Source organism: Malassezia pachydermatis (assembly GCF_001278385.1).
Source record: "Malassezia pachydermatis strain CBS 1879 chromosome Unknown scaffold3, whole genome shotgun sequence".
Classification (NCBI taxonomy): domain Eukaryota; kingdom Fungi; phylum Basidiomycota; class Malasseziomycetes; order Malasseziales; family Malasseziaceae; genus Malassezia; species Malassezia pachydermatis.
In genome coordinates, this window is record NW_017253140.1 from 57,004 (window position 1) to 83,272 (window position 26,269).

The following is a 26,269-nucleotide window of genomic DNA, read 5'->3' on the forward strand; positions in this document are numbered from 1 at the left end:
TCGACATGCTATATATAGTACAATATTCTACATGTGTATCCGTACATGGCAAAGCGCTTACTTGCGCTTCTTCAACTTGGGATTCGAAGTACGACTCGCCTTCTTGTTTGCACCGATACGGCTTCCCCGCTCGCGCTGTCGGCTCTGGGCTTGCACGGCCTCCAAGCTTGCTTTCTTGGCACGGTTGCGGTTCTTTACATTGGCATGTGTATAGTAGTTCTCAGCCTTGCGCTTGCTGGTCGTCATACGCTTCTCCTTGACACGCGGCGCCTCCTCGTCGTCCGACACTTCGTCGTTGTCCGTGGAGGCCGAGGCCTTCGAGGCGCGAGGACGCTGGCTGAACACATCTTCCCACGCCAAGCCTTCAAACTCGTCGTCGTCGTCGTCCTCCTCCTCCTCCTCCTCGTCTTCGTCATGGCCCTCTTCGTCCTCGTCCACCTCGTCTTCGTCACTCAGGGCCGCTGCATCTTCGTCTTCCGGCTCTGCATCGTCTTCCCGCTCAAAGTCTTCCGGCACACCACCATTGGCATCTTCCTCGGTAAACTTGCTCATCACAGGAATCTGACGAATTGGCTGATCCACGCCACGCACCTCCTTCGCATGGTCCTCCTCGGCACGACTCGGCGGCAGGGGCGGAGGAACAAAGAAGGGAATCTTGCCACGGATCCAGTCGTTGAGTACCATTTTTGCACTCGTATCCAGATCAGGCTCGCCACCACGAAGCAGTTTGCCCATGCGTATGGACAGTTGCGAGAGGAAATCCTCAGCGTTCTTCCACGATTCCAGGTTGTAAGTGCGCTTGATGTACTCTGGCTTAACACGGCTAAGCAACGAAGCAATGTGCTCACTGGGCGTCTCGAGATTCTCAACACGAACCACACCTTTCAGCACAGTACCTGTTTCCGAGTCATGCGCACTCACAGGCACAATACCAGGGCAGTCAATAAGGTAAATGCGGCGCATCAGCGAAATGTACTGCCACACCTTCGTTTCACCAGGAATCGGGGCCACATTACACACTTTCTTCTTCTTCAGTGTGTTGATGATCGAGCTTTTGCCGACGTTCGGGTATCCAACAAAGCCGACACTAATCTGCTTCTTGTCCGAATGAAGCACACTGAACTGACGCAGCAGTTGAATCAAGCTGCCTTTACCGAAACTGTGATTGATCGACGCATGGAAGGCCAGCGTAGGGAACTCTTTCGAGAGGATCTTAATCCATCGCGCCTGTAATGTTAGTTCTGTTCATCCACGAAAAAAGGAGGGGAGAGGGAGAGGGAGGGGAGGGGATGTTCGTTATCGGGCACAGCCCCGTCACGCATCGCCGAAGCTCGCGACAGAACCATGTCCACAACGCCAGCCTTGGGGACGTCCTTCCCACATCCGGCCCTCAATGGCGGGAGAGGGCTTGGGAGGGGTGAAGATCACGATGAAGTCCGTGCACCCAAGGCCGTTACTCTTCCACGTTCGTAACAGTGTATGCGCCACGGAATTGTACAAGGTACACGGCAGCAACCCTTGACTTGAATGTGGGGTCTAAAAAACACAGAGGGGAGAGGGAGAGGAGGGGGAGAAGTAGTATACGTACCGTAACCCACGTAGGGACCAAATCAACCTTGTTCAGAATAAAGACCAAATGCTTGTGGGGCGTCTCTTCACGGATATGCTTTTCCACGTTGCGGCAGCGTGTACCCATGGGATCACGAGCGTCCAGCACATGCAAAATCACGTCCGAGCTATCAATGACTTTGTACAACTCACCCCAGATACGACGAGATTGGCCTTTGGAGTAAATGGGTTCCGAACGGCCACGCTGCACAGGGATCGAGTAGAGCTCGTCTGGATGGGCAATGCGATCCGACTCCGACGAACCAAGCGGGATTTCACGGTCTGCAGGCACGAGCCCTTCGCCCTTCAGTTTGGCCTCTAGCGCTGCCACCTTTTCGTCTTCCTGCTCGCCCAAGGTTCGCGACGTCTCAGCCAGGTCGGCAAACGAGCTCATACCCATATCCAAGCGAGGTCGCTTTCGCTGTGCACCGGGCCCAAATGTCTTCTCAAACGGCTCAATCTCCGTAAGCGAGGGTGCCTTGCCACGCGATGCGTCTTGGATCAGACTCATCGGCAGTTTGTTGCGACGCAGCACAACACTGTAGGGATCGTTGACCTTGTTGCCCAGCGCGGTGCGGAAATGGTCCAAAGCATCTTGCGCAATGACACGTGTATTTCCGAACCACCGGCGGTCGGGCTGAACACGGCCAGGCTTGGCCTCGGAACTTTGAAACTCGGCGGCCTGGACGATATTGCCACGTCGATCACGCACGGCCTTGGTCGACGTGCTAAACTTCGAAAGGAGCTTTACACGTTTGGCATCCTTTGCATCACGGTAGAAGTTCTCGCCCTTGACACTCTTGATGCCAGTAGGGCGCTCCTTCTTCTTTTGGACCGCCATGGTGTGCCACAAGAAAAAGAGCCCAAAAAATTTTTTGGCCTCGGCCTGCACAGACACCGAGGTCAAATCACGTGAACGTCTCCACACGTCACGCGTGGGAGGCGTGTCCACTCGCGGCTGTGAATGCAATGCAAGTGCGTCACGGTGCCGTGCGCAACACGCATCTCGACACGTTCAACGTCGACGCAATGAGTGCAGTGGACAATCCCCCACCACCTCCGCCACGCAGTCGCGCCCGTGGTACGCCCAAGCGTCCTACAGCAGAGAAAAAGGGCGCATCGACTGAAAAGTCGGAAGAGCCCACAGACGCCTCTGAGAGCGGCGATGTATTCACAGATGCGCCGGCCTCGCAGGAGACGCACCCTGAAGTGGAACGCTTGCAGACGCTCCTTGTGCAAAAAGAAGAAGAACTTGCTCATATGAAGAAAGAGCTGGAAGAAGCAGTATCAGCGCGTGATGATGTTGTTGAGCGGCATACAGACTGGCTCAAAGAGCGTGAGGAACTGCGTGGCGAAATGGACGCCTTGCAAAACCAGATCGCATCGGAGCGTGAGCGTGCCGATGCTGCCGAGGAACGTGTGCGTGACCTGCGTCGTACCAATGAAGAAAGCCGTCGTGCGATTATGCGCTTGCAGCAGTCGCGCCCTGGCACACCGCGCACAGAGAGCGAGACGAGTGAGCGTTTGACGCGCCGCTCCAGTGCGATACTTAGCTCACTAGCCCCGCGCTCCATCTCCGGTGCATCTGAGGCCGATTCCGAGACGGAACGCACAGGTTTGCGTGACTTACGCTTAGTCTCACCTTCGCAGGCTTCGACGGATGGATTCTCGCCCGTGCTGGGAGCCAAGAGTCCAGAAGAGGCTTCTGTGGTACCAGAGACGGACTTGCCGAAAGAAGACACAGAGACTGTGGGCGCCGCAGACGAGGGGCAGAGTCCTGGCCATGCCACATCGCCTTCGGGCATTACTGGCCTCTTTCCCTCGTCCTTACTTCGTCCGCCCTTCTCTCTTCTGCGCAAGAGCCCCAGCTCAGACGCCAACAGTGTGCCTGTAGCTGGATCGAGTGAAGATGCGACTATGCAGATGGAGCAACTCCGCTCTGAGCATGACAAGGCACAAGAACGTGTGATGGCACTCGAAAAGGAGCTGACAAGTATGCAAGACCAGCTGACGGAATCGCGCGAGGCGCAGCAGGCAAGTGAAACGTTGATCAAATCGCTGCGTGAATACATTGTAAATGCGGGTCAAGGTAGCTCACTGCCTACAGACACGCCCAGCTTGGAAGAAAAGGCAGAGACAGGCGCTACGATGGACGTTACCGAGAATGTGCTTGTGAGCCAAGATGAAACAGAGAGCGATGCCAAGCCTCTCACAGAGGCCGACATCCAGAAAGAAGACCCAGCTGTCTCAGCTACTGTGCAAGTCGACGCTGAAGAGCGTGCCAAGGAGACCCAAGAGGCCTCAGACGTCACAGAGACAGAGACCACGACAGCGAAGAGTGATGCAGCTACTACGGAAGAGACAGAGGCGAAGAAGGAAGAAGAAATAGTCGACGCCGATGTAGCCACATCGTCGACATAACGACGTGCCCATCTAGATCATCCGTAGAGCACAGACGCCACGACGCATGAAATTAGCAGCGAGGTCTTCGTGTCCTCCACATAGCCTCCCCAACGTTGACCAGCATCATGTGGCTGATACTAGGGCTATGGGCGTTTGTGACCGCCCTAGCGACGTGGCGGTGGTCGCAATCGACACCGACATGGCATGCCACGATTCCAGATGATATCCCTGTGTACATGCGCGCGCCGTCGCAAGGGTACCCATCCTACTACAACACTACAGGTACACGCGGTGCTGTGGCCTGTGAATTGGATGTGTGCTCTAACGTCGGTGCCTATATCTTGGAGAAAGGCGGCTCCGCCGCGGATGCAGTATGTACTCAGATACGAATTAATGTCAGATGATTGCTACATTGAGCTGCGTCGGTGTAATGGACAGTTTTCATTCCGGTTTGTCGGGCGGCGGCTTTGCACTTGTCAAGACTCGCTACAGTGACCCTGTGATGATTGATTATCGTGAGACAGCACCCCAGGCGGCTCATCGTGATATGTATGCTAAGGCTCCACCCAATTCCTCGATTGTTGGTGGTCTAGCCGTCGCTGTGCCTGGCGAGGTGCGTGGATGGGAACAGCTTCATCGCTTGTATGGCCGCCTGCCATGGGAGCAGCTGCTTGAACCGTCTATCGTAATTGCTCGTCGTGGATTCCGCGTGCCTGCGCAACTTTATTCAAAGATACAATGGGGTGGCAACTTGGCCTGCCTGGCGCCTACGTTGGTGCCCACGTTCTGCCCGGATGGCGAGCCCCTGCCTGCCGGGAGCCTCCTGCGCCTCCCCGCTTTGGCTGATACATTGGAGCAGATTGCGACGTATGGCCCCAATGTGATGTATGAAGGCCCTATTGCCGAGCGAATGATTGAAACGATTCAGCAGCATGGCGGCATTATGACCATGGACGACTTGCGCCAGTTCCAAGTGCGTATCGGCCAAGCTGCGTCGATTGATTTCCGCGATAAGTACCGTGTATGGACAACAACGGCACCAAGCTCAGGTAGTGTCATCCTTTCCACACTCAAGACCATGGAGCAATACCCGGATGAGCCCTATTACGAGACGGATGCGTTGCATACACATCGCTTCATTGAGGCAACCAAGTTTTCGTACGGAGAACGTACTTTCCTGGCTGACCCGGCTTTCCTGCCCAATGTGACAGCATGGGAAGAGCACATTATCCAGCCGTCGGTGGCCAAGAAGCGATTCGACAAAATTCGAGATGACACAGTGCGACGTATGCACAAGTACGATCCGCAGCATTGGGACGTGCTATCCGACAAAGGCACCTCGCACTTGAATGCTGTGGACGCCGAGGGCATGTCGATCTCGGTCACAACCACTATCAAGTACGTATAGTCATGACTAACAGCAGTGGCATTTGGGGCGCTTTCCTTAGCACACCTGACGGCATTCTCCTCAACAACGACATGGACGACTTTTCGCAACCTGATCGCTCGAACCTCTTTGGGTATGCGCCGTCACCGGCCAATTACATTGCGCCTGGCAAGCGGCCCATGTCGTCCATGTCACCCTTCCTGATTGAGAACCGACACACGGGTGAGGTGGAAGTCATTGGTGGCTCTGCGGGTGGTTCGCGTATCATCACAGCGAATTTGCTATTGGCCTATACGTACATGTCATTCCATGGACAGATTGATATGCAAAGTGTCATTGATCGGCCTCGTTGGCATCATCAGCTGGTACCAGACCTCGCGTTCTTTGAGTACGAAATGCCGACGTGGCCATTCTGGCATGGGTATAGCAACCGTACTGTGGAGGCCTTGCAAGCCAAAGGCCACCACCCCTATTTCTTCGGACCTGGTGTGTCCACAGCGCAGGCCATTGTTCGACGCCCAGATGGGCACTTTGTCACGGCCTCAGAAGTGCGGCAGGAAGAAGCGCGTGGCGCTGCTGTCTAATTCACATGCTAGTACCTACATTACAAACCGCGGAAACGCGCAAAGGCGACGCCGGCCAGCAAACCACCCACATGTCCCACATGATCCACATGACCATCCCGATGCGGCGTACTGGCTTGGTATAGTTCCCATGCAGCGATACCTCCAATGCAGACCCAGGCTGGTAGAGGAATCGCGTAGAATAAATAGACGGTGGACATGGGCTGCATCATGGTAAATGCGGAAAGGATGGCATACACAGATCCACTAGCGCCCTGCGAAAATGTGTAGCGATGCCGAGCGAGGGACGTACGTTCGCCATGTATGATGGGATCGACAATGTACGGCCATACAATGCTTGTCGCAGAAGCGATCATACCAGCACCAACATACAGGGACAACAATGTCGGTGCACCAATCATTGGAATCAAGGCTGGTGCTGTTAGGGCGAATGTGAGCATATTGATGCCAAAGTGCGTGGCGTCTTGATGGCTAAAGCACGCTGTAAGAAGTGTCCACCAGCGGCCAGCGCGCAGTTGTGGCTCGCCACTAGTGAAGTTTCGTATCATAAAATTGTACCAACGTGGATCACCCTGCTGTGCATGGTCCTTTGCATACCACCATGCGCCAAAGACCAGAGTATTCACGCCGAGAAGGCCCAGTAGGACAGAGTTGGGACTCGCAGATGGACGTGGCACGCGAGATCGAGGCCGACTCGATCGAGCGGGGAATGTACGAAGACTTCGTACCAATGGTGCTCTTCTGCATGAAAGAGACGGCCATCGGCCCAGCCCAACGCGTGTGAGAAGCATGGGGAACAGCGTGACACCACCAACACGAAGCGTCATGACGTACTCCACATGCATCACGTGCGTACACATTTGCTGGACGACCGCGCGGCGCGACAAACGAGGCTACGACGACTTGCTTCGATGGCCGGCATGATGCGCAACGGCGGGCGGTTGGGAATGATGCAACCGCCTGTGATCTTGCTGAAAGAGGGAACGGATACGTCGCAGGGTAAGGGTCAGCTTCTATCGAATATCGGTGCGTGCTTGGCCGTAGTCTCGTGTGTGGCGTCTACGTTGGGTCCTCGTGGTATGGACAAGATGATTGTCAACGACCGTGGCGAGGCAACCATCTCGAACGACGGCGCGACGATCGTCAAGCTGCTGGACATTGTGCACCCCGCTGCGCGTACGCTTGTCGACATTGCGCGTGCGCAGGATGCTGAGGTGGGTGATGGTACGACGTCCGTCGTGCTGCTCACGGGTGAAATTCTGAAGCAGTGTCGTCCGTTTGTGGAAGAGGGTGTGAGCCCGCACATTATTGCGAAGGGCATTATCGCTTCTGCGCAGCTGGCGATCGAGCATGTGAACCGCTTGGCGGTACATATTGAGCGTGACAATGAAACGTATGTATGGCACAGACTAACAACCAGGGAATTCCGGGATTTGTTGTTGAAGTGCGCAGGCACGGCGATGTCGTCGAAGCTAATTGTGTCCCAACGTCCATTCTTCTCGGAGATGGCCGTGAATGCGGTGCTCTCGCTGAACCAAGATGATCTCAACGAGAAGCTGATCGGTATTAAGCAAGTGCCTGGTGGTGCGATGCAAGACTCGCTGCTCATTCAGGGCGTTGCGTTCAAGAAGACGTTTGCGTATGCTGGCTTTGAGCAGCAGCCGAAAACGTTTACGAACCCCAAGGTGCTGTGTCTCAACGTGGAGCTGGAGCTCAAGGCGGAGAAAGACAATGCGGAAGTGCGTGTGACAGACGTAAATGAGTACCAAGCGATTGTCGATGCGGAATGGTCGATTATCTACAACAAGCTTGAGAAGATTGTCGAGACGGGCGCGAAAGTGGTTCTGTCGAAGCTGCCGATCGGTGATCTCGCGACGCAATACTTTGCGGACCGTGATATTTTCTGTGCGGGCCGTGTACCGAACGAAGATATGCAACGTGTGGTGCAAGCTGTGGGCGGCTCTGTGCAGTCGACCGTGTCTGACATTGACCCTGCGCGCCATCTCGGCACGTGTGGCCGCTTTGAGGAGCGCCAGATCGGCGGAGAACGCTTTAATATCTTTACCGAGTGTGTCGGCGCGAAGACGGCGACGATTGTGTTGCGTGGTGGTGCCGAGCAGGTGATTGCCGAGATTGAGCGCAGCTTGCATGATGCTATTATGATTGTGAAGCGTGCGATGAAGAACAACGACGTTGTCGCTGGCGGCGGCGCTATTGAGATGGAGTTGTCCAAGTTGCTACGTGAGCATGCTCGCACGATTCAAGGCAAGCAGCAAATGATCATGACGGCGTACGCCAAGGCTTTGGAGTGCGTCCCCCGGCAGTTGGCCGACAATGCTGGCTTTGACGCGACGGATCTGCTGAATCAGTTGCGTATGCAGCATGCGAAGGGCCACACATGGGACGGCATCGATGTGACCACGGAAGGCGTGTCGAACAACATGGAAAAGTTTGTGTGGGAACCTGCGCTCATCAAGATCAATGCGCTGGGCAGCTCAGCCGAAGCTGCTCGTATCATTCTGAGCGTTGACGAAACGATCAGTGCCAAGCAAAATGAGCCGCAAGGGCCTGGGCCTGCGATGCCGCCCGGCACCGCGCAGCGTGCGCTTCGTGGTGGAGTGCCGCGTAGGTAGTGTGTAGACACGAAGGGGAGCGGTCGCGACGTCGGCTTGCAGCCTCCACCTGAATTTGGGGCGATTTCGAAGATCTGTGCGCCTTAACGATGCGCCTCTATGCGGCCGGCTCCAACAGTGAGGGGCAGTTGGGCGTAGGCCATACGGACGACATGGCGTCGTGGACGCCATGCGAACAGGACGATGGATGTGCGTTTCCACCGCCGGGCTGGGACATACAAGCCTGTGTATGCACGTCGTCAGCGACGTGGGCTCTGTGTACGCACGCCGACGCCTCGGCTCGTTCGCTGTACGTGTGTGGGCGTACAGCCCATGCAACGTACCGTGCGTTTACACGCGTGCCATGCAAAGCGATCGGTATTGACGCTGGGCCGGACGATGCGCAAGTGACAATGCTAGCAGCCAGCTGGGATTGTGTCTACATCGTCGTCCGAGGACCGGAGGCGGACGATATCTACGCCTATGGCGGCTCGGCATGGGGCGAAGCAGGGCCGGCCCATGAGCCTGGCGCGTACGCCACACGCATTCCGCTGCAGATCGAGACGGTGGCCTATACATCGACGCCGCTCTCGTGCGAGTCGCTAGCGCAGGCCTCGGTGCGTATTCGTGCCGTGCAGGCGGGTGTGCGGCATGTGGTTCTGCATGTTGTATGGGAATCGACGGCGTCGCATGCGATCGTGTGCCATGGCATCCTTGGATGGGGTCATGCGCGGCATGGTCAGCTCGGTCCGCCGCCGCCGCCATCGTCGCGCGGCATGTACACACGCCCGATCGCCGTGTGCCTATGGCCACCGACAAAGAGCGATACCACCGTGTACCTGGCTGCGGGCATGCAGCATACTGTGCTGGCGTGGGCGACGCCGGCCCACACGGAGCTGTGGGCTTTGGGCCAAGCGCGGGACGGTCAACTGGCGCTGCCTTTCCCCCGGTCGGACGTGTGCCCTGCCTGGGCCCACCGATTTGATGTGGATGGGCCTGCGATGCCGCTGTGCCAATGGAAGACGACGTTCGTCTGGGCTGGCGCGGCGCTGCATGCGTGTGGTCGCGCGTCGCATGAGCAAACAAGTGGGACGTCGCTCTCGATGGCGCACGCCCAGGCGATGGCCGCAGGCAGTGAGCACTGCCTTGTGCGCACAGCGTCAGGCGACGTGTATGGCTGGGGATGGAATGAGCATGGGAATCTGGCGCACAGTCCTGATGCGGCGGCGCTCGCGCCACGTCGTGTGTGGGATCATCGTGCTGATGCTGGGCGTGCACAGCGAATGTGGGCCGGGAATGGCACGTCGTTTCTCGTTGTATGAGTTTCGTATAGTACAATATATCACCTATTTACGCGGGAGTGAGCCATAGCAGGCCAGGTTGAGAGCGATCACGGAGGAGGCGCCATGGATATGTCGGGCGAAGGTCCGCCTCGTCCTTCGTGGGCATAGGCGGCACCGGGAACGACGTCGCGTTGCCGTCCAGCACGGCCTGCAGGATCTTCTGCGCCAGCTCGGGCGGGTCGTCGGGCGTCATGCAGCGGCGAATGACGTCGAGAATATGCTCGGTCGTACTCTCGATTTCCAGTGCCACGGTGCCATTCCAGCCGTGATGCGCATCGAACGCACACTCCAAAAAGTCGGGGAGTTCATGGAGGGGCATGTTCATGGTAAACGCGGTACGATACACCCACTTGGTCAGGCGGTATACTTGGCCATTGGGGCCTACCGTGTCCACATTGTCACGCACCAGCTGCACGGACGGCAAGAACAGGTGGCGCCACGGCGCCACGTCCAAGTGCATCAGCGGCGTGGAGTCTGGCGGGAGCACCATGTCGTAGTATGTCGGTGGGAAGAGGAACATGTTGAGGTACGATGGAATGTGGGCGTGCGTCGTGTTTTTAGTGCACAGCAGCTCAAATCCTTCGCCATTGAAGATGAAACGATGGTCGCTGGCCGTATTTATGACCACATCGCCGCGCAGCAGGAACCGCCAAATGCCCGCAATGAACAGCTCACGCTCCATACGCTGCAGCTCCGTGCTAAACAGCGACGGATCGCCGTGAGGCAGGGGCGCCCACGCACGGAACGTCGACACGTAGCCAGGCGCATGCACCGTCGCTAGCGTACGCAGCTGAACGCCGTCCGGCCCAGGCGTCTCGATGGACACCGGCACAGGGTGCATACCGCCTGGCTGCATACGCACACGCGCCAGGATGCGGCTGTACGCGCGTGTTGCCGCACGTGCCATACGTGGGATCCGGCGGTCCAGACGGTGGCCGGCGGTCGTGTATGCTTCCGCTGCGATGGCCAGCTCCGGCTCCGCGTACAGGTACAGCAGGAACGACTCACACTCGCGCAGGCTGATCGGCAGCGGATCGGGCACGCGCTCCACAGTGCCCTTCTCGTCGGTGACGATGGTCTCGTCCCATGTCAGGTACCCTATCGGACGCAGGAACTGCTCCAAAATCGACTCATGCACCGCCGGCTGCTGCAGCACCGCGCGAATCGAGTGGGACACATTGTATAGGTGGAGGATGTCGGACATGTCGAGCTGCGCCAGAATCCGCTGCACCGTGTATGGCTTCGTGGAGGTAAACACCAATTCACCGAGGTCGCTCACGCGTTTGTACTCGGACTCGGCCTCGGGCGAGTCGTCCGGCGCCAGGACGAAGCGGGTGCGATCAATCTTGTGTGTTGGATCCGCCAACCCGTGGATCGTGAAGCCCGGCATGTAGCGCACACCGCCGTCTCGGTAGGGGCCCACAGGACGCACGACCCAGTCCTCGTCGGCGACCACCGACATGTCTGCACTCGCCATGGATATGGTCGAGTGGCGGAACCAGCTGGTGAGGCTCTGGCGAATGGTCGGCGTGACCTGGACCGACGGCAGCACGGGCAGCGCAAGGCCAGGCACACGATGCTCCAGCAGGTACGACATCCAGCCAAGCATCGGGTGCGACTCAATCGCGTCGTCCCTCGGCGCGCGCGCCAGCTCGGCAAAGCGCAGGCCACGTGCACCTGTGGCCACCGGTGTCGAAGGCTCATCGTCCTCGGTGTCGCTCCCTGCGCGAATGGTCGTTGCCTGCGAGCTGCCGCTCACCTGGCGACTGCCCGTCATCTTCGCCAGAATGCCCGTGATCGCGGGCTTTGGCTCTTTCGAGACGATCTTCGTGCGCTGCATGAGCTGCGTGAGCTGCGTAAAGTCCGTCGCATCCGACGCGCGCGACGTCGTAGACCGTTCCGTCTCGGCCACCGACGACGTCTCATCGTCGCCATGCTGCTCTTCCATGCGGCGCGCATGGGTACGTGCCATACGATCTTCATCGTCCGCCTCGCGCTTCGCACGCTTGAGCGCCTTCTCTTCCATCTGGATCCGCTGCAGATCTTCACGCTCACGATCCGCTTGGGCCTGCAACAGCGCCTCGCGCTCCTTCTGCTCTTTCTCGATGCGGGCACGCTCCGCCGCTTCTTGTGCCTCGCGTTTCAGCCGCGCATCGCGCTCCAGCTGCGCGAGCTTTTCACGCTCACGCCGCTCCTTGGCCTCGCGCTCTTCACGCTCCAAGCGTAGCGCACGTTCCTGCCGCTCGCGATCCTCACGCTCAATGCGTTCCAGGCGCTCTTTCTCTTCGCGTGCCAATCGCTCTTCACGCTCACGCGCCTCGCGCGCACGCCGCTCCGCCTCTTCACGCTCACGCTCCTGCCGCGCCAACTCCGCTTCCAAGCGCTTCCGCTCTTCTTCGGCTCGTCGCTCCGCTTCCAGTCGCGCTTGCAGCGCCGCTTCTTTCTCGGCCAGCATCCTGGTGTGCCGCTCCATCTCGATGCGCTCGCGCTCTTCCTGCACTCGCCGTGCCTCCGCAGCGAGTGCCTCGTCACGTCGTTTCTGCTCGCGCTCCATAGCTTCCGCCAATAAACGCGCCTGCCGCGATCGCTCCGTCTCTGCCCGCTCCGCCTCCGCGCGCATACGCTTCTCCAGTCGCAAGCGCTCCGATTCCAGTCGCGCAGCCTCGCGGCGTTGCTCCCGCTCCAGCGCGATACGTCGCTCCCGCTCGGCCAAGTCGGCCAGGCGCTGCCGCTCGCGACGCTCTTCCTCTTCGAGCCGCTCTTTCTCACGCTCGTACTCTTCCTCCTCCTGGATGCGGCGACGCTCTTCCTCTTCACGCTGCCGTTCACGCTCCAGCGCGGCTTCCGCCTCCGCCTCTTTCTGACGAAGCTCTTCTTCCAGTTGCAGCCGCGCGGCTTCCGCCGCCGCTTCCGCTTCAGCTGCCGCCTCCAGCTGGCGTCGACGTGCCTCTTCTTCGCGTCGCTGCCGCTCTTCTATCGCTTCGCGACGGCGCTGCTCCAGAGCCCGCTCCTGCTCTTGCAGGGCACGACGAAGCGCTGCTTCACGCTCGCGCTCTTCACGCTCACGCTCCAGTTCTTCTTGCTGCAGCCGCTTGACAATTTCCAGCCGCTGCATCTCGGCCTGCTGACGTGCGAGCGCTTCCGCTTCGATACGCTCCCGACGCTCGCGCTCACGGTCCGCCCGCTTCTGGCGAGCTGCTCGTCGCTGCTCGTCCTTGGGATCAAACCACACCTCCTCGTCGGACGCCATACTGTCGTCAAACGCACGTGCATCTTCAAAGTTGTCCGCGGACGACGGCGTCGCTGTCAGCTCTGCCATGTCCACTTTCGACGAGGCTGGCGGCGTCTGAGGCCGTTCCAGCCGGTATGGCGAAGCTTCTGGGCGCATATGCGTCGCAGGATCAGCATCGTCCCGTAGAAGGACTGGCGAGGCTTCGCGTCGGCGCGACATGGACGAACTCGCACGCGGCCGACCTTTGGACCGCGATCGACGGCCTTCGTGGGTCGCCATCGATGTACTGGCGCGTGGACGTTGCCGACGTCGCAACTCTTCGCGCACAGACAATTTGCGTGCCACCTTGGGACTCTCTGTGCCACCCACCTCCACTGGCATCGGCGGGAAGCGTTCGCTGGACTGCGCACGCACCGAGCGTCGCAGCTCGGCATCGCCCGCGGACGCCGCACGCAAGGGCGGCAGGGGCGGCGGCGGCGACGCCGGCGACGTCTCGCGGAGAGGCGGCGACGTGGCCTTGGCACGTTGCTTACGACGAGGAGCGCTGAGGCCGCGTGTTCGTGGCGGAGGCGATTGCGTGTAGGCGGCATGCCTCTCCCGCTCCTCGTTCAGCCACTGCTCGTCGCGAAGTTTCTGTGCTTCCTCTTCTAGGGCATCGTTGTCGCCCACTGCAATGGTTGCTAGTGTGACCAGGTCGTTGGATGGTATACGTGAGGCGCCATGGGTTTGCTCGCGCGGTACGGACGCCGATGCGCGTGGCGCCGCCGCTGAGCCCAGAGGCTTGAAGGGCACAGCGGGATTTTGAGGTGGATCGTCTTCCTCGTCATCGTCGCTCATGGAGTGCAGATCAGCCATGCGATAGGTAGGTTGCGAAGGCCGTGACTGCGGTTTCCGCTGGCGCGTGAAAATAGGCTCAGACGGTGTCGAGTTTTTCCACGACTCGTTGACGAGACGTAGCGTGACTGCATCCGAGTCCTCGTTCTTCTGTGGCGAGGTCGGCGATGCTAGACTTGTGCGGCGTATGCGTCCGCGGATCACATGGGCCTCCTCGTCCAGTGGAAGGTCCGCTATCCGTGACGACGACGTATGCCGTGGCGATCGGCTTCGACGCATGCGACGCTCGTCTGAGGCTTTGACACGCAGCAACGGGTCGTACACTACTGCATCATTCGCAGACGCACGTCGACGTGTGCCCGATGGCAGCGACGTCGCTACGCCGGGCACGGCATGCGACAAGCCTGACCCCTCCAGCTCGTGCGCCTGCCACGATGGCGCGTGGGCAGCCGAGGATGGGCCTGAGTGCGCCTGCCCTGGCTCCATGAACCGTATATTCCGTGTCGATGCAGATGCCATAGGTGCATCATACTCACGCCGGCGCGGCGGTTTATGCGTGCTAGGGTGCATACTCTAGCAACGACGACACTGGGGTTTAAACCTCCCAGAGCTGTATGTAACATCGAATCGAAGCTCTCAGTCTGCGTGCATCTACGCTCGGCCGAATGCAAGGCGCCTTGCATGCGATGCTTAATTTTTTAGGTGGAGGTTGTCAGGTGGAGTGCGGGGCAGACAGGCCGACAGCTGCGGTCGATCGAGCACATACGAGCGACTATGTACAAACGGGGCGCTAGGACCAGTTACAAGCACCGTTGATTTAGCATGTGGATGTGGGAGCATAGAGCGTACCACAAGTATGGGCGTTGGCCTAGGCATTGGCGGTCCATGCGCGTAGGCAGACGGCCCAGTGGCCTGCACCAGGAATCGCTCCCAGCCCATCAAGTCCCAGAAAAACAGCAAATGCGGCTGAAGAATCACATGAAGGTGGCGGCTGCGTACGTACAAGTACGCATCGTCCAAGCTCCAGTCCATATGCGCCAGCACGTAGGCAATGACCACCGTGGCACTTCGGTTCACACCATGTCGGCAGTGGACCAACACCTTGCCGCCAGCGAGCCGAGCTTGTTTGACAAAGGCCAATACGTCCAGGAAGTATGTGGACGACGCGTGTCCAGCCCATCGTCCATCACCTGGGCCACGTGCAAAACGGTCACCTGCGTGGGCCGCCCCTCGTCGTTGGCCATCGATTCGCCCATAGACACCACATGCGTAATGCCCATCGCCTGTAAGAGAGATTGGTTGTTGGCGTGATCCAATGTACCCAAGTACAAGAATGGAAGAACCTTGGACGATAGGCACCCATGGAAATGTGCACTCTTTATCCTGGCACTGGCACGCCTCGTGCGTCGGCCTTTTGCTTTTCCATCACTTCCAGCACATGTTTACATTTCGGCGTGACGTAGAAGGCACGTTGCATCGTTTCTTGGAGATGTGGGTAGGCGGACGGCAGCGAAAAGCCGTGCTTGCATATCAAGTAGCTCAGCGCCAAGAGCGACGTGTTTACGAACCCATCTCGGCAATGAATCAAAATACGCCGCGGGAGGTGCGGCGCTTGGCATGAGGATGGATGTGCCAGAGCATACATCCATGCGCATACCTGCAGAATCGAGGCGGAAAGGCCGGTACGTCTTCCTCACAGGCTGGCAGGACGCCCCAGCTGAGATGGACAACAGGGCAGAGGTACGTCGTCGCTTAAATCCTGTTCATTATACGCCAGTAAATTCTCACGTAGTTGCTGCAGCCAACGTTCCTATGGCATAGAATGGGAAGGCTCCATTTGTACACCGATAGCAAAGGGCTCGGACAAGGTCTGTTTTAGATCGCTCGAGGGGCCCACAAACACATTGGTGGTAATAGGCGTAGCATGGCTGCGGCCTGTTCGCGCTCTAGGAGCGATACATGGTGATTCACGTCAACAGATGCGCGCATGTGCGTAGGGTATGCTTCGGCGGTCATCCCTTGTGTATCGTATACGACAATATCCGCGATACGGGCATAGTACGCACACTGCGAGGCAAAGTCGCGGATGTGAGCTCGGCTCAGAGGGGAAGAGAGTTGCAGGCATCCGCCTTCGCCCATGGGGGCCAACGTAGCCCGATCCAGTTCCTGGCTCATGCCAGCCAGAGGTCACAGCGTAGGCTCAGGCTGTACTCGTGACATCGTCGTGGATCATCAAAAAGCACCACGGGCACGCTGAGGATAGTTGGATGGGAGTGACGCCTTTAATTCGCGCGGCCCAGGTGGGGTAGTCATCTCGGGCTGCGCATCTCGCCTGTTTCTCGTAGGCGAAAGGCGCCAGGGACTAAATGAAATTCGATCGGCGAGCGAGGGGTCGGTCGCTTGGCTACGGCGCCAGCTGTGCCTTGGGAGTGCCACTGGCTCGGCGTGAGGTGCTTACCTAAGACGTGCCGGGTCATGTGATGCATCGCCGTGCCCTCTCTCTTTCTTCCACACCTATGCTCGGCGGCTCGGTAGTGCGAGCAGCGGCGGCGATGCGCGTCTGCGCTGCGCCGACACAGTGGGTGCGTACGTTCGCCATTTCGCGACTCGTATGCCAAGAGACCAAGGCCGAGTGGACGCCCCTTTCGCAGCGGGTAGGCCTGATTACACGTAAGAAAGGCATGACGACCATGTTCACGCCGGAAGGCCAACGTGTGCCTGTGACTGTGCTGTACGTGGACAGCAACCAGATTTCGAAGCATATCCGCCATGAGCCGGCCTCGTCTGAAGAGGCCCCGTATATCGCGATGCAAGTCGCTGCGACCGATGCCCGGCCGCAGGCCGTGACGGCGCCTGTACGTGGCCACCTTGCCAAGGCGGGGCTGGGCCCCAAGCGTGTGCTGCGTGAGTTCCGTGTGTCGGAAGATGCACTGGTGCCGCTTGGTACGCAGCTCTCCGCCGCGCACTTTGTGCCGGGCCAGGATGTGGATGTGCGTGCGATCACACGTGGTAAGGGCTTTGCCGGTGTGATGAAGCGCCACGGCTTCGCCGGAGGCAATGCCTCGCATGGTGCCTCGCTTGCGCACCGTACCCCTGGTTCGATCGGTAACAACCAGGACCCCGGCCGTGTGTTCCCAGGCAAGCGCATGCCTGGACGCATGGGTGGCCACTACCGCACTGTGCAGAATGTGCGTGTACTGCGTGTGGATGTGAAGAATGAGCTGCTGTTCGTCAAGGGCCACGTTCCTGGGCCGGAGGGCGGTGTCGTCCTTGTGCGGGATGCGCTGAAAAATCTGGTGAAGAACGCATACTTTACGTATCGCCGTGGCCAGACGCCGGCAGGCGAGCTGTTGGACCCTGCGAAGGGCGCGGCACAGTACTTGCCGCGTGGCTTGACGGGTCTGCCGTTCCCGGCCGGCACACGCGAGATGGCAGCGGCGCTGCCGGACGTGATCGAGGTCGGTCCATACCCATAAATGCCGACCTTGTACATAGCATCCTAGGCTCTACATGGTGTGCTATTGATTGACTTGCGCCACGAGATGATAGATGGCTTGACGGACACGTACGAGGTTCATCGATACGTTGCCCTCAATCACAATACGCCCATCGGCCTGCTTGGCCACACGCACAGGCCGATCGCCCTGCTTGTCGGTGCAGATCATCACACCTTCGCCGGCAAAATCCGCGCGGATGCGGTGCTCACGTGCCAAGTACGCTTTGAGCGCCGATAGACGCAAGTCGCCCACGTACAAGGTCGAGGGCGCCTGCGCAGCATGCAGCGTAGCTGCGTCGTGCACGGGCATCAGTGTCGGCGTATCTGCATCGCCTGCAAAATCAGGCGCGACGTGGACGTGGACCACTTGGTACTCTTCCATCTGACGCCAACGCAGCTGGCTCATCAACGTATCCCCGAGACGCACACTGTACGAGTCGACGAGGCCCCCCACCGTCACTGTCTCGCCGAGACTTGGCATGTACAGCTCGTACTTGCTCAGCGTCGTGCGCATCTCCGCAAACGTCGTTGCGTCGCCATTCACCAGAATGACGCGGCGTGGCTGCAATTGGGGAATTAAGGTCGTGAGCGCTCGTCCATCGTACAAGCCCTGCAGATCGACGTAGATGGCGCGGCATCGTACTGCGGCATGGAGCGTGTCGGTGGTATACTTGGACGGCACCTCGGACGGTGCTGTGGCTTGGGCCTTCGTCCGCGCTTGCTGCGCAGCCGCACGTCGGAATCGCTCGGGATCAAGCTGCTCTTCCTGCTCGGCCTCCAATCGGCGTCGTCGCGCAAGCCATCGCGCGGTATCGATAGCCTCGCCGTAGCCATCGACACGCCGCTTGCGCTCCGCCGCAGGGAACATACGGTAGTGCTGCCCGGCATCGCGACTGGCATGGCCACGTAGGTAGATATCGAACGAGATCTCCGTCGACTCTTTGGTATTCATCGCGTCCGGCGCAATGTCGCGCGTCGACATGAGCCGACGATGCGCAAGAAGCTCGCCATCGTTGTCTTCATCCATACTTGAGTCTGACGACGAGCCATCTTCTTCGTCGTCCATTTCATCGGCGTCAGCTTCACGCTGTCGTGGCGCTACCTTTACACGCTGCGCCTGCGCCTGCGCCTCAGCCTGCTTCCGCTCATGGTACGCACGCAGTTCGTCGCCAGCCAGGGGCACTCGACGCCGCATCTCATAGGTAATCGTGCCGCCAAGTGTCGCCGCCGTGCCGATGTGCCCTGTGCGCCAAGCCAATGGATCAGACTGTGTCGCATTCCACCGGTCAAACAGCGTCCGTAGCAGCGAGCCACGTGGACCACAATCGATCATGGCCAGCAGCGCATCTGGATCACAGAGAAAGTCTGGCAGCAGCTGCCGAGCTAGGCCATGCGTGATCGCAGCTGGTGTCGCCAAAACGACCTTCACTTGCGAAGCAGAGAGCGCCTGATGCAGTGCTTCCACGGACGTAAAGTACCGCACGCCAGGGAAGTCCAGCGGCGACTTGGTCAGTGCCTGGCTTTTGGTTCGTCGCGCACGCTGCTTGTCCGACGCGTCCAGGAGCTGAATAGCCCACTCACGCGACATCCACTCCATAAACGTACGTGCACGTTCCACGACTTCCTGGCCGGTATGCGAGACCAGGCACAACGGGAAGCGTTGGTGCTGGTACGCGTACGCCCAATGCTGATCCAGCAGCACGAGCACTTCCAGCATACGCGCAGCACTATCCACAGGGATCAAGACTGAATGGCCGCCTGTTAGGGTACGATGCACTTGCTCAAGCAGCGCAGCATCACGGTCTTTTCGGCGCGCATTGGTACGCTGACCACGTTCTACGCCTGTGATAAACACGTCGGGCCGTCCTACCGTGTGTGCCAGCGGCGCTGCAGCGCCGACAGACACCAACGCTGTGCCATCCAAGTGACGCTCGCGATGATGGTTCCAATCGAGGGCCATGACCAATGTACCGACCGACGGGGAACGCAGCTTCCATACTGTGCCTCCCAAAGTGTGGCCTGCATTGTAGGCTGTGAGTACGAGGCCGGCGCATTTGCCTTCGAGCGGCGTTGGCTGCAAGTATCGTACGGTGCGAATAGCCTCAAAGGCTTCATCGACTTGCGCTTCTGTTGGAAGGCACCGTGTCGACGCTTCAGAGGTGCGGTCCACTTCGTTGCTCCATCCACGCACGATATCTAGCATCTGTAGACGGCCCATGGCCTGGACAGGCAGTGTGGCATACACAGGGCATTGCAGACCATAGTGCGTGTAGGCATACGCATACAAGCCCATATGCGCCATCTCCGCATGCGCAAGCAAAACCACATCAATAGTCGATCCAATTCTGAGGTTAGCGGACAGTCACTACGTACGTTTGCAAGATCTCCGGCAATGTGCCTTGTAGCTCAGTGCGCTCACACTTGACAGACGTCGCCTCGAAACACAAGTCTTCCGGCGCGCCACAGTCCAGCAAGATACGCGCATTATCGATCTCCAGCAAGTATGCTAGAGCGCGTGGATGCTCCGCATGCGCACTGCTCTGCTCCGCCACATACGGGGCAGAGAGCGGCGTGAACTGCAGCATGTCGCAGCAACACGACGTCGAGCGACGCACCGCGACGGCCTAGGGGAGGAATGGAGGTGTGTGCTACGCTATGGCCTCCACTATAGATCGGCTTCCCCCTCGTCACCGCCGGCGAGCCACGCGATGTCGTCGATGGACAACTCGTCCTCGTTGAGCGAGGCGTCCTCGTCCTCGTCCGACGATGCATCAGCAGAGAGTTGTGCTAAGACTCCCCACCATCGCGCAGGGACGTGCCGCTCCTGTGGCTTGGCGGCGGTATCCCATCGAAAGGCGGCGACCATAGTTGACCTGTTTTCCAGGCAGGCTTCCTGGTACGTCGGTGGGAACGACAGCGGGTCTGTGCCGATCTCTTTCTCGAGAATTTGTGTGGATACATAGTAGATACCCGTCTGTATGTCAGCATCCATGTACGTACATCGTCCATCTGGACACAGCTGCATAGCTCCATGGGCCACATGCTAGTCTCGTCCTCCATCATCATATCCATTATGTCTGTCCATATGTAGGTGGAATATGGCGCATGCGTAGGTCCTTGAACGTCTCTAGACGAGCGAGGGACCACCGCCGAAGGCGCACATAGGTCTACCATCAGGACCATGCCATGCACGACCACAACGCGGCCTTGGTGCACGGCAAGGAACCCTGGTTTTTGGTGAGCTAGAAAGAGACCCCAATGCGGCGGCAACAGACGTCGGTGTTGCCAGCCAGAGGCATCCTCTGTTGCACAGACTTGGTACACAGTTCGTGGGAACTCCATAAACGTCACTCGGAGCGACGCACCCTGCAAAAAGTGCGCTTGGTAGCCATGCAAAAACAGCAAACCGCCATTGCACAAAACAACGAGCGTATCTGTGAAAGGATCAGGGTGGATAGCCATCCACGCAAGGGGGCCACGAAGCGTTTCAGACGCAAGAGGGCCAGTACCGCCTAGAGCACTGGCAGGTGTGCTCATAGGGTGTCGTTGGAAGCATGGCATAGTAGGCGTAGGAGCACATGCCGGCTCAAAAACGTCCATGTGATCCTCTTGCAAGACAAAATCACGCATAGTCCATACAATCTCGCCCGTCTCACGCCGCAGAATTGTGACGGCGGCTAGGCCATAGCCTACAACAAACGCGAAATGATCATCAAAGTCTGCATTAGTACACTTTTACACACCAATATAGTTGCTGCGAGTAAGCCCATTTGTACGTACATATTACCCTGCTGATGTCGTGTGGGGTGCAGCGACATGGTCCGCGTCCATGCTTCACGTGTTACATCGTACTCAACAAGATGTCCGTCAATGGTAGCGCAGAGGAGCGTGGGGTATTGAAATCGGTACGCTAGTATACCATGCGGTGCTTCCAAAATCGTTTCTTGTCGGTACGCACCACGCCGTGGCGCGGGGATATCGTCGCAGCATCGCTCGCTCTTCCATATTTCAAAGTGGCCAGGGCCTGAGGTTAGTCGTGGGACACGTACCCAATCGATCAAAAATCATCCAGCCTTCGGACCATTCCAAGTGTGGATGCTCACGTGTCTCAGAGCGTGGTAGTGACCACAACACGTCGCCTGAATGAGCATCCAACGTCCGAATGCCGCCATGACAGCCTGTGACAATAACACAATGATCCACAGGATCGAGCTTAATACGCCATACATCTTCTTCCCAGCCGGCCGGTCGAAAGTATTGGCACTGTGGATGCAGCTCTACGACACGCTGCTCGTCTTCAGGCTGGGTCGCGAGGCGTCCTAGACATTCGTCCAGCCGCCGTCGCTTGTGTACAAGCTCAGAGAACGTGCGCACATCATCCCAATACCCTGTGATACTTCCATAGGCAGGATCTGTACGATACCGTTGCAAGGCCATCGGTAGCGTATCGCTTGGCCGAATATACTGTGCCTGAACAGCATGACGTCGCCAAAGCCATTCATCGTGGGCAATATGGAACCATTCTAACGTGAGCGCAGAGCAACATACGTTGGCATACAAGAGAAGCTGATTGTAGAGACGGTACATCCAATTCGCTCAAGATAGCAGCGACCACATCGCGTGGCCACAGCTTGGCCTTAGCCATGAGCGTCGAAAGAGAGCAGCAGGTGGCTATGTGGAGGGGTTCAAGACGCACGGGCGTTTCGCCGTGCCTACGTAACGTGCCATGTGGACAACGTCGAAGTGGTTCTATGCTGCTCCGCCTGTCTTTGGCGGGCTACGCAGTAGATGGACGTCTGCATGTGAGATGCACTTTGTACCTACCTGGTCCATCTGTATGGCATAGTTTTGGGGGATGGGCCATGCACTTGCGCTAGTCGAATCGGTCCAGATCATTTCGGACCATTCGTACACAGTAAACGGTACACACACACCTGGCCGCGATACCCGCGCATAGATGTCCGGCACAGGCTGCTTCGACAAAGAGGAGGGCACGCGCAGGTCGAGCAACGTACACAGGCCATGCACAACCAATACGCGGCCCTGGCAGACGGACAGGCTGCCCATCCCATGCAACTGTAGTGCACGCATCCAATCACGAGGCAGGTGCTGGGGTGACATGGGTTGATAAGGTCCTGGCATAGTTGAGGCAGCTGAGGCCGGCCGCTGCTGCGGAAAGGCATACAAGCACAGCGACGGCGGAATCAGGGAATGCGTTAAATACGATACGTGTCGTAACAGCAGTACACCTTGCGAGGAAAGGGCGACCATTGTATCAGTACTGCTGTCTAGTTCCACTTTGTACCACTCACTCCATCCTAACGCCCCCGCATGCTGCCAGAGGCGACGTGCATGTGTCCATGTTTGCGGCGCTCTGACTTGGTGCACAAAGCGCTGCTGAAAGCATGGGCGAGACGGCGCGGGGCTTGAGTCTGGCGTGTAATATGGTGGAATGCCATGCAAAGCCATATGAGAATCCAAAGTCCACAAGATACGGAGGTACGAGGAGTTCCGGTCAAAGATCATAAGGCCTTCACTAGCACCACAAGAAATCACAATGAACTTGTCATCAAAGTCTGGGTAAGTATGCAAATGCGTACCTATCGAATGACTGCTGGTAAGCACGAGTCATACGTACATCATTTGGTGCGTAAGTCCATGAATATATACTCGGTGATGCCGGGTGATAGTACGGTGTACAATGTTCATCTGCACAATGTACCGATCCGACGTAATAGCCACAAGCCATGGGAAACGAAAACGAAACGCCGAAAAACGGGCCATGGGCGAGTGTGTATCCAAGAACGTATACCTCTGGTACGCGCCGCGCCTAGGATGCTCGAGACCGGGTACAAGTGACTCGCTCTGCCATACTTCCAACCGGCAGTGGCCTATGTTAGTTGGCCAATGTACAAACCTCGCTTTTCTAAGACCATCCAGCCATCGGATACGTCAAAAAAGGGAATCAAAGAGGGAATATTGTATGGAGAGTCGGTATACAATGGCATGGACCATAGTATGGCCCCAGTATCCGCCTCCAACGCTGCCAACAATCCGTCGCGCGTAGTGCACAGCAGGCATTGATTGACATGGTCGATGTGCATATCCCACACGTCAGACAACAAAGGATCCAGATTCCGCTCAGAGTACGTGGGCAAGAGGGTTTGATACTCCAGTGCCTTGGCATTGCCTCGGCCCCAGGCCTGATCCAGACGTTGGCGGATATGGAATAGCTCATGGAATGAGTTCATCGTGGAGAAGGGCTGGTACAAGCTTGCCCATGCCTTAGAGATACGGTGTTGGGTCCATACTTCCTCCCATGACCGGTGGCGCTCGACATAGCCGCACGCTATGGCACGTTTCCACACTCTAAGATGAGACCGAGCAACAAAGTGCCAATCTGGTCGATGTCAGCGCTAATCGTAGCGTACCGCGGCATGTACGGCTAGCAGCCAGAAGGCTATCAAGATCCAAGCGCGAAAATATGGCGTCCAGGAGAAGGTAGGGGAACATCGTACGGCTGGCAGGATGAGGACGAAGAGCCAGCCGGCCTTGTTATATAACAGGCACAAAGTGCGTGGCATCGGCCGATGCCATGAAGACGATAGTTGGGGATCTGTATAGTTCATAGCTGTGGAGATCATGCCAATCCAATACGAAGAGCATAGTGTGCATGAACTGGCTACGTTCTACGAATCACTTGGTGCAACACAACAGGGGTGCGAATCTCTGGCGTGACACTCTCATAGCCAATGGTCAACATGTCGCTCCACGAGAATTATGCGCACGGTCCATACACGTCGGCCGAACTCCACGAGGGCCGCTAAGACATTCAGCCTTTTGGCAAGCGACCATGACAGACGAACCGTCCGACGAGGCCATGGCACCGTCGCCTGTGACGCAACCTACCTCTGAGGGAGGTGTAAAGGTGGAGACGGAGACTAAATGGAGCACTGATCAAATGCAGAGGGAAGCGGAGCCTGACGCAGAAATGCAAGACCATGACAATGGTGATAACGAGGCATCCGCGGACGGCAAAGTTGAGGAGGAAGACCAGGCTGGCAACGCTACGCCTCCTCGTGATGCGGCTAGTGATGAAGAAGAAAAGACTCCGATGCGGCGCTCACGCCGCACGACCGCGCAGGAAGATGCCATGAAAGAAGACCCTACAGACGACATGGTCGACTATGACGAGGCGTCCGCCCAAGTGGATGGGGGCGATGCCGGCGACGAAGGCGTGACGCGCTGCATTTGTGGTAGCACTGATGAAAATTTAGGTTTGATGATTCAGTGCGAGACGTGCAAATGCTGGCAGCACTGTTCATGTATGGGTATGCATACGGAAGAAGATTGCCCTGATGTGTACTATTGCGAGCAATGCAGGCCTGAGAACCATATTGAGCTACTTCGCTCCTTGGGATTCCTTCCGTCCTCCAAGAACGGCAAGCGCGGTCCAGCACGGAGTCGGAATGCGAAAGAGACCGCACGTGAGCTACGGGAAGCGCGTGATGCTGTGCGTGCTATGGCCGAGGAAAATGCAGCGCGTCTCCGTGGGGAGATGACAAGTCGTGATCGACGGTCTACACAGGCTTCACGTACGGCTGCAGAGCCTCGAGCCACACCCAAGCGACGAACGCTGAACAGCCGCGACATTGGCGAAGATGGATGGGAGCAGATTCCGCCAGAGTTGCTCAGTGAGGAAACACAGCCTGTGGACGAAGACGTAGATGAGTCACGCAAGCGTAAGCGCAGCAACGAGGCGCAGGAGGAAACAGCGGCCAGTCAAGCACCAGCACAAGACGCAGGCAAACGCCGACGTACAGGTATGTCTGAGTCGCCTGTCAAAGAGCGACGCTCGAACGAGAGCAAACGTGAAACGCCTATGCCGGAACGCAGTCGGAAAGATCGATCGACGCCCTTGGCGCGGGACGTGGATGCGAAGTCCAAACACCCGAACCAATATACCTACCGCCAGCAGCGCCAGGATACGCCATTGAGTGCCGTGCCGGCACGTACGCGAGAAGCACGTCGCGCTGGACGCGAGAGTGTATCGCGATCAGGTACGCCATTGCCGGAGGCAGGGAGTCGCCTGCCGAACAATACGCTGCCGGAGCACCTGGCACATTTGGCGTACTTGATGCCGCCCATGGTCGGTGAAAGTACAGAGGAGAGCGAGACATCGACGCCGGCTGTCGTCGCGAAGCCTGGCGGTCCAGAGCCTTTTGCATTGGTGACACCGATCGATCCTGCGATCAAAATTCGATACCCACAAAAGCGCATGACGCTCGGTGAGATGCGGAAACGTGTGCGCACGATTGGCGAATATGTGACACGCGTCCAAATCGAGGCGGTAGAGCGCGAGAAGCGTGTCACATTTTTACGCGATCTAGCCAAGGTGTCCTCTACCACAGACGATGTGGCAGGCGAGGACCAGCAGCCAGAGGCTGAGCGCCAGGACGACACATCGTCGATTCACATGAGCATTCGACTGGTTGAACAGCTTACGCGTGACTTGAATACCTTCCAGCGGCGGTTTGCGCAGACAGGTTCTGTGTCACGCAGTGATGCTTCCACGGAGGCTGTATCTGCTCCATAGTGATGATAGATTTTACAAGGGTTCACGGACCTTCGTAAGAGGCAGCGAGGACGCAGCCTGGCTTGATCTGTGCGGTCCAGGCAGGTGGAGCAGGATGGCCTCGAGGAAAAAATGGAAACCACGTGGTCCCAAAAAAAAAAAAAAAAGCGCTGCCGACCTGCCTCAACGTTTGCT

The 26,269-nt window shown here is 58.0% G+C and overlaps 9 protein-coding genes across 9 annotated transcripts; 6 read left to right on the forward strand and 3 right to left on the reverse strand.

Moving 5' to 3' along the window:
• Positions 1 to 57: 57 nt before the first annotated feature.
• Positions 58 to 2,449, reverse strand: Malapachy_0628 (nog2-gtpase involved in ribosomal large subunit-nucleus export; the record flags this gene model as incomplete). The annotated part of the gene is made up of 2 exons (XM_018135144.1): positions 58 to 1,227; positions 1,589 to 2,449. 2 exons carry the CDS (start codon positions 2,447 to 2,449, stop codon positions 58 to 60), a joined length of 2,031 nt encoding a protein of 676 aa, XP_017992367.1.
• Positions 2,450 to 2,577: 128 nt separating this feature from the next.
• On the forward strand, positions 2,578 to 4,029 carry Malapachy_0641 (hypothetical protein; the record flags this gene model as incomplete). The annotated part of the gene is made up of 1 exon (XM_018135157.1): positions 2,578 to 4,029. One exon carries the CDS (start codon positions 2,578 to 2,580, stop codon positions 4,027 to 4,029), a length of 1,452 nt encoding a protein of 483 aa, XP_017992300.1.
• Positions 4,030 to 4,136: 107 nt separating this feature from the next.
• Malapachy_0619 (gamma-glutamyltransferase) lies at positions 4,137 to 5,982 on the forward strand (the record flags this gene model as incomplete). The annotated part of the gene is made up of 3 exons (XM_018135135.1): positions 4,137 to 4,382; positions 4,412 to 5,409; positions 5,433 to 5,982. 3 exons carry the CDS (start codon positions 4,137 to 4,139, stop codon positions 5,980 to 5,982), a joined length of 1,794 nt encoding a protein of 597 aa, XP_017992167.1.
• A 911-nt stretch (positions 5,983 to 6,893) lies between these two features.
• Malapachy_0616 (t-complex protein eta subunit (tcp-1-eta)) lies at positions 6,894 to 8,615 on the forward strand (the record flags this gene model as incomplete). Its single annotated transcript, XM_018135132.1, has 2 exons — positions 6,894 to 7,375; positions 7,403 to 8,615. 2 exons carry the CDS (start codon positions 6,894 to 6,896, stop codon positions 8,613 to 8,615), a joined length of 1,695 nt encoding a protein of 564 aa, XP_017992413.1.
• Positions 8,616 to 8,704: 89 nt separating this feature from the next.
• On the forward strand, positions 8,705 to 9,916 carry Malapachy_0642 (hypothetical protein; the record flags this gene model as incomplete). Its single annotated transcript, XM_018135158.1, has 1 exon — positions 8,705 to 9,916. One exon carries the CDS (start codon positions 8,705 to 8,707, stop codon positions 9,914 to 9,916), a length of 1,212 nt encoding a protein of 403 aa, XP_017992299.1.
• A 28-nt stretch (positions 9,917 to 9,944) lies between these two features.
• Malapachy_0634 (short chain-type dehydrogenase) lies at positions 9,945 to 16,178 on the reverse strand (the record flags this gene model as incomplete). The annotated part of the gene is made up of 3 exons (XM_018135150.1): positions 9,945 to 14,562; positions 14,770 to 15,217; positions 15,905 to 16,178. 3 exons carry the CDS (start codon positions 16,176 to 16,178, stop codon positions 9,945 to 9,947), a joined length of 5,340 nt encoding a protein of 1,779 aa, XP_017992328.1.
• A 341-nt stretch (positions 16,179 to 16,519) lies between these two features.
• On the forward strand, positions 16,520 to 17,479 carry Malapachy_0620 (mrpl9-mitochondrial ribosomal large subunit; the record flags this gene model as incomplete). Its single annotated transcript, XM_018135136.1, has 1 exon — positions 16,520 to 17,479. One exon carries the CDS (start codon positions 16,520 to 16,522, stop codon positions 17,477 to 17,479), a length of 960 nt encoding a protein of 319 aa, XP_017992369.1.
• Positions 17,480 to 17,521: 42 nt separating this feature from the next.
• Malapachy_0649 (cleavage and polyadenylation specificity factor subunit) lies at positions 17,522 to 20,084 on the reverse strand (the record flags this gene model as incomplete). Its single annotated transcript, XM_018135164.1, has 2 exons — positions 17,522 to 19,844; positions 19,873 to 20,084. The coding sequence occupies 2 exons, from the start codon at positions 20,082 to 20,084 to the stop codon at positions 17,522 to 17,524; spliced, it is 2,535 nt and encodes an 844-aa protein (XP_017992293.1).
• A 4,268-nt stretch (positions 20,085 to 24,352) lies between these two features.
• Positions 24,353 to 26,095, forward strand: Malapachy_0639 (phd zn-finger protein; the record flags this gene model as incomplete). Its single annotated transcript, XM_018135155.1, has 1 exon — positions 24,353 to 26,095. One exon carries the CDS (start codon positions 24,353 to 24,355, stop codon positions 26,093 to 26,095), a length of 1,743 nt encoding a protein of 580 aa, XP_017992321.1.
• Between the last annotated feature and the right edge of the window lie 174 nt (positions 26,096 to 26,269).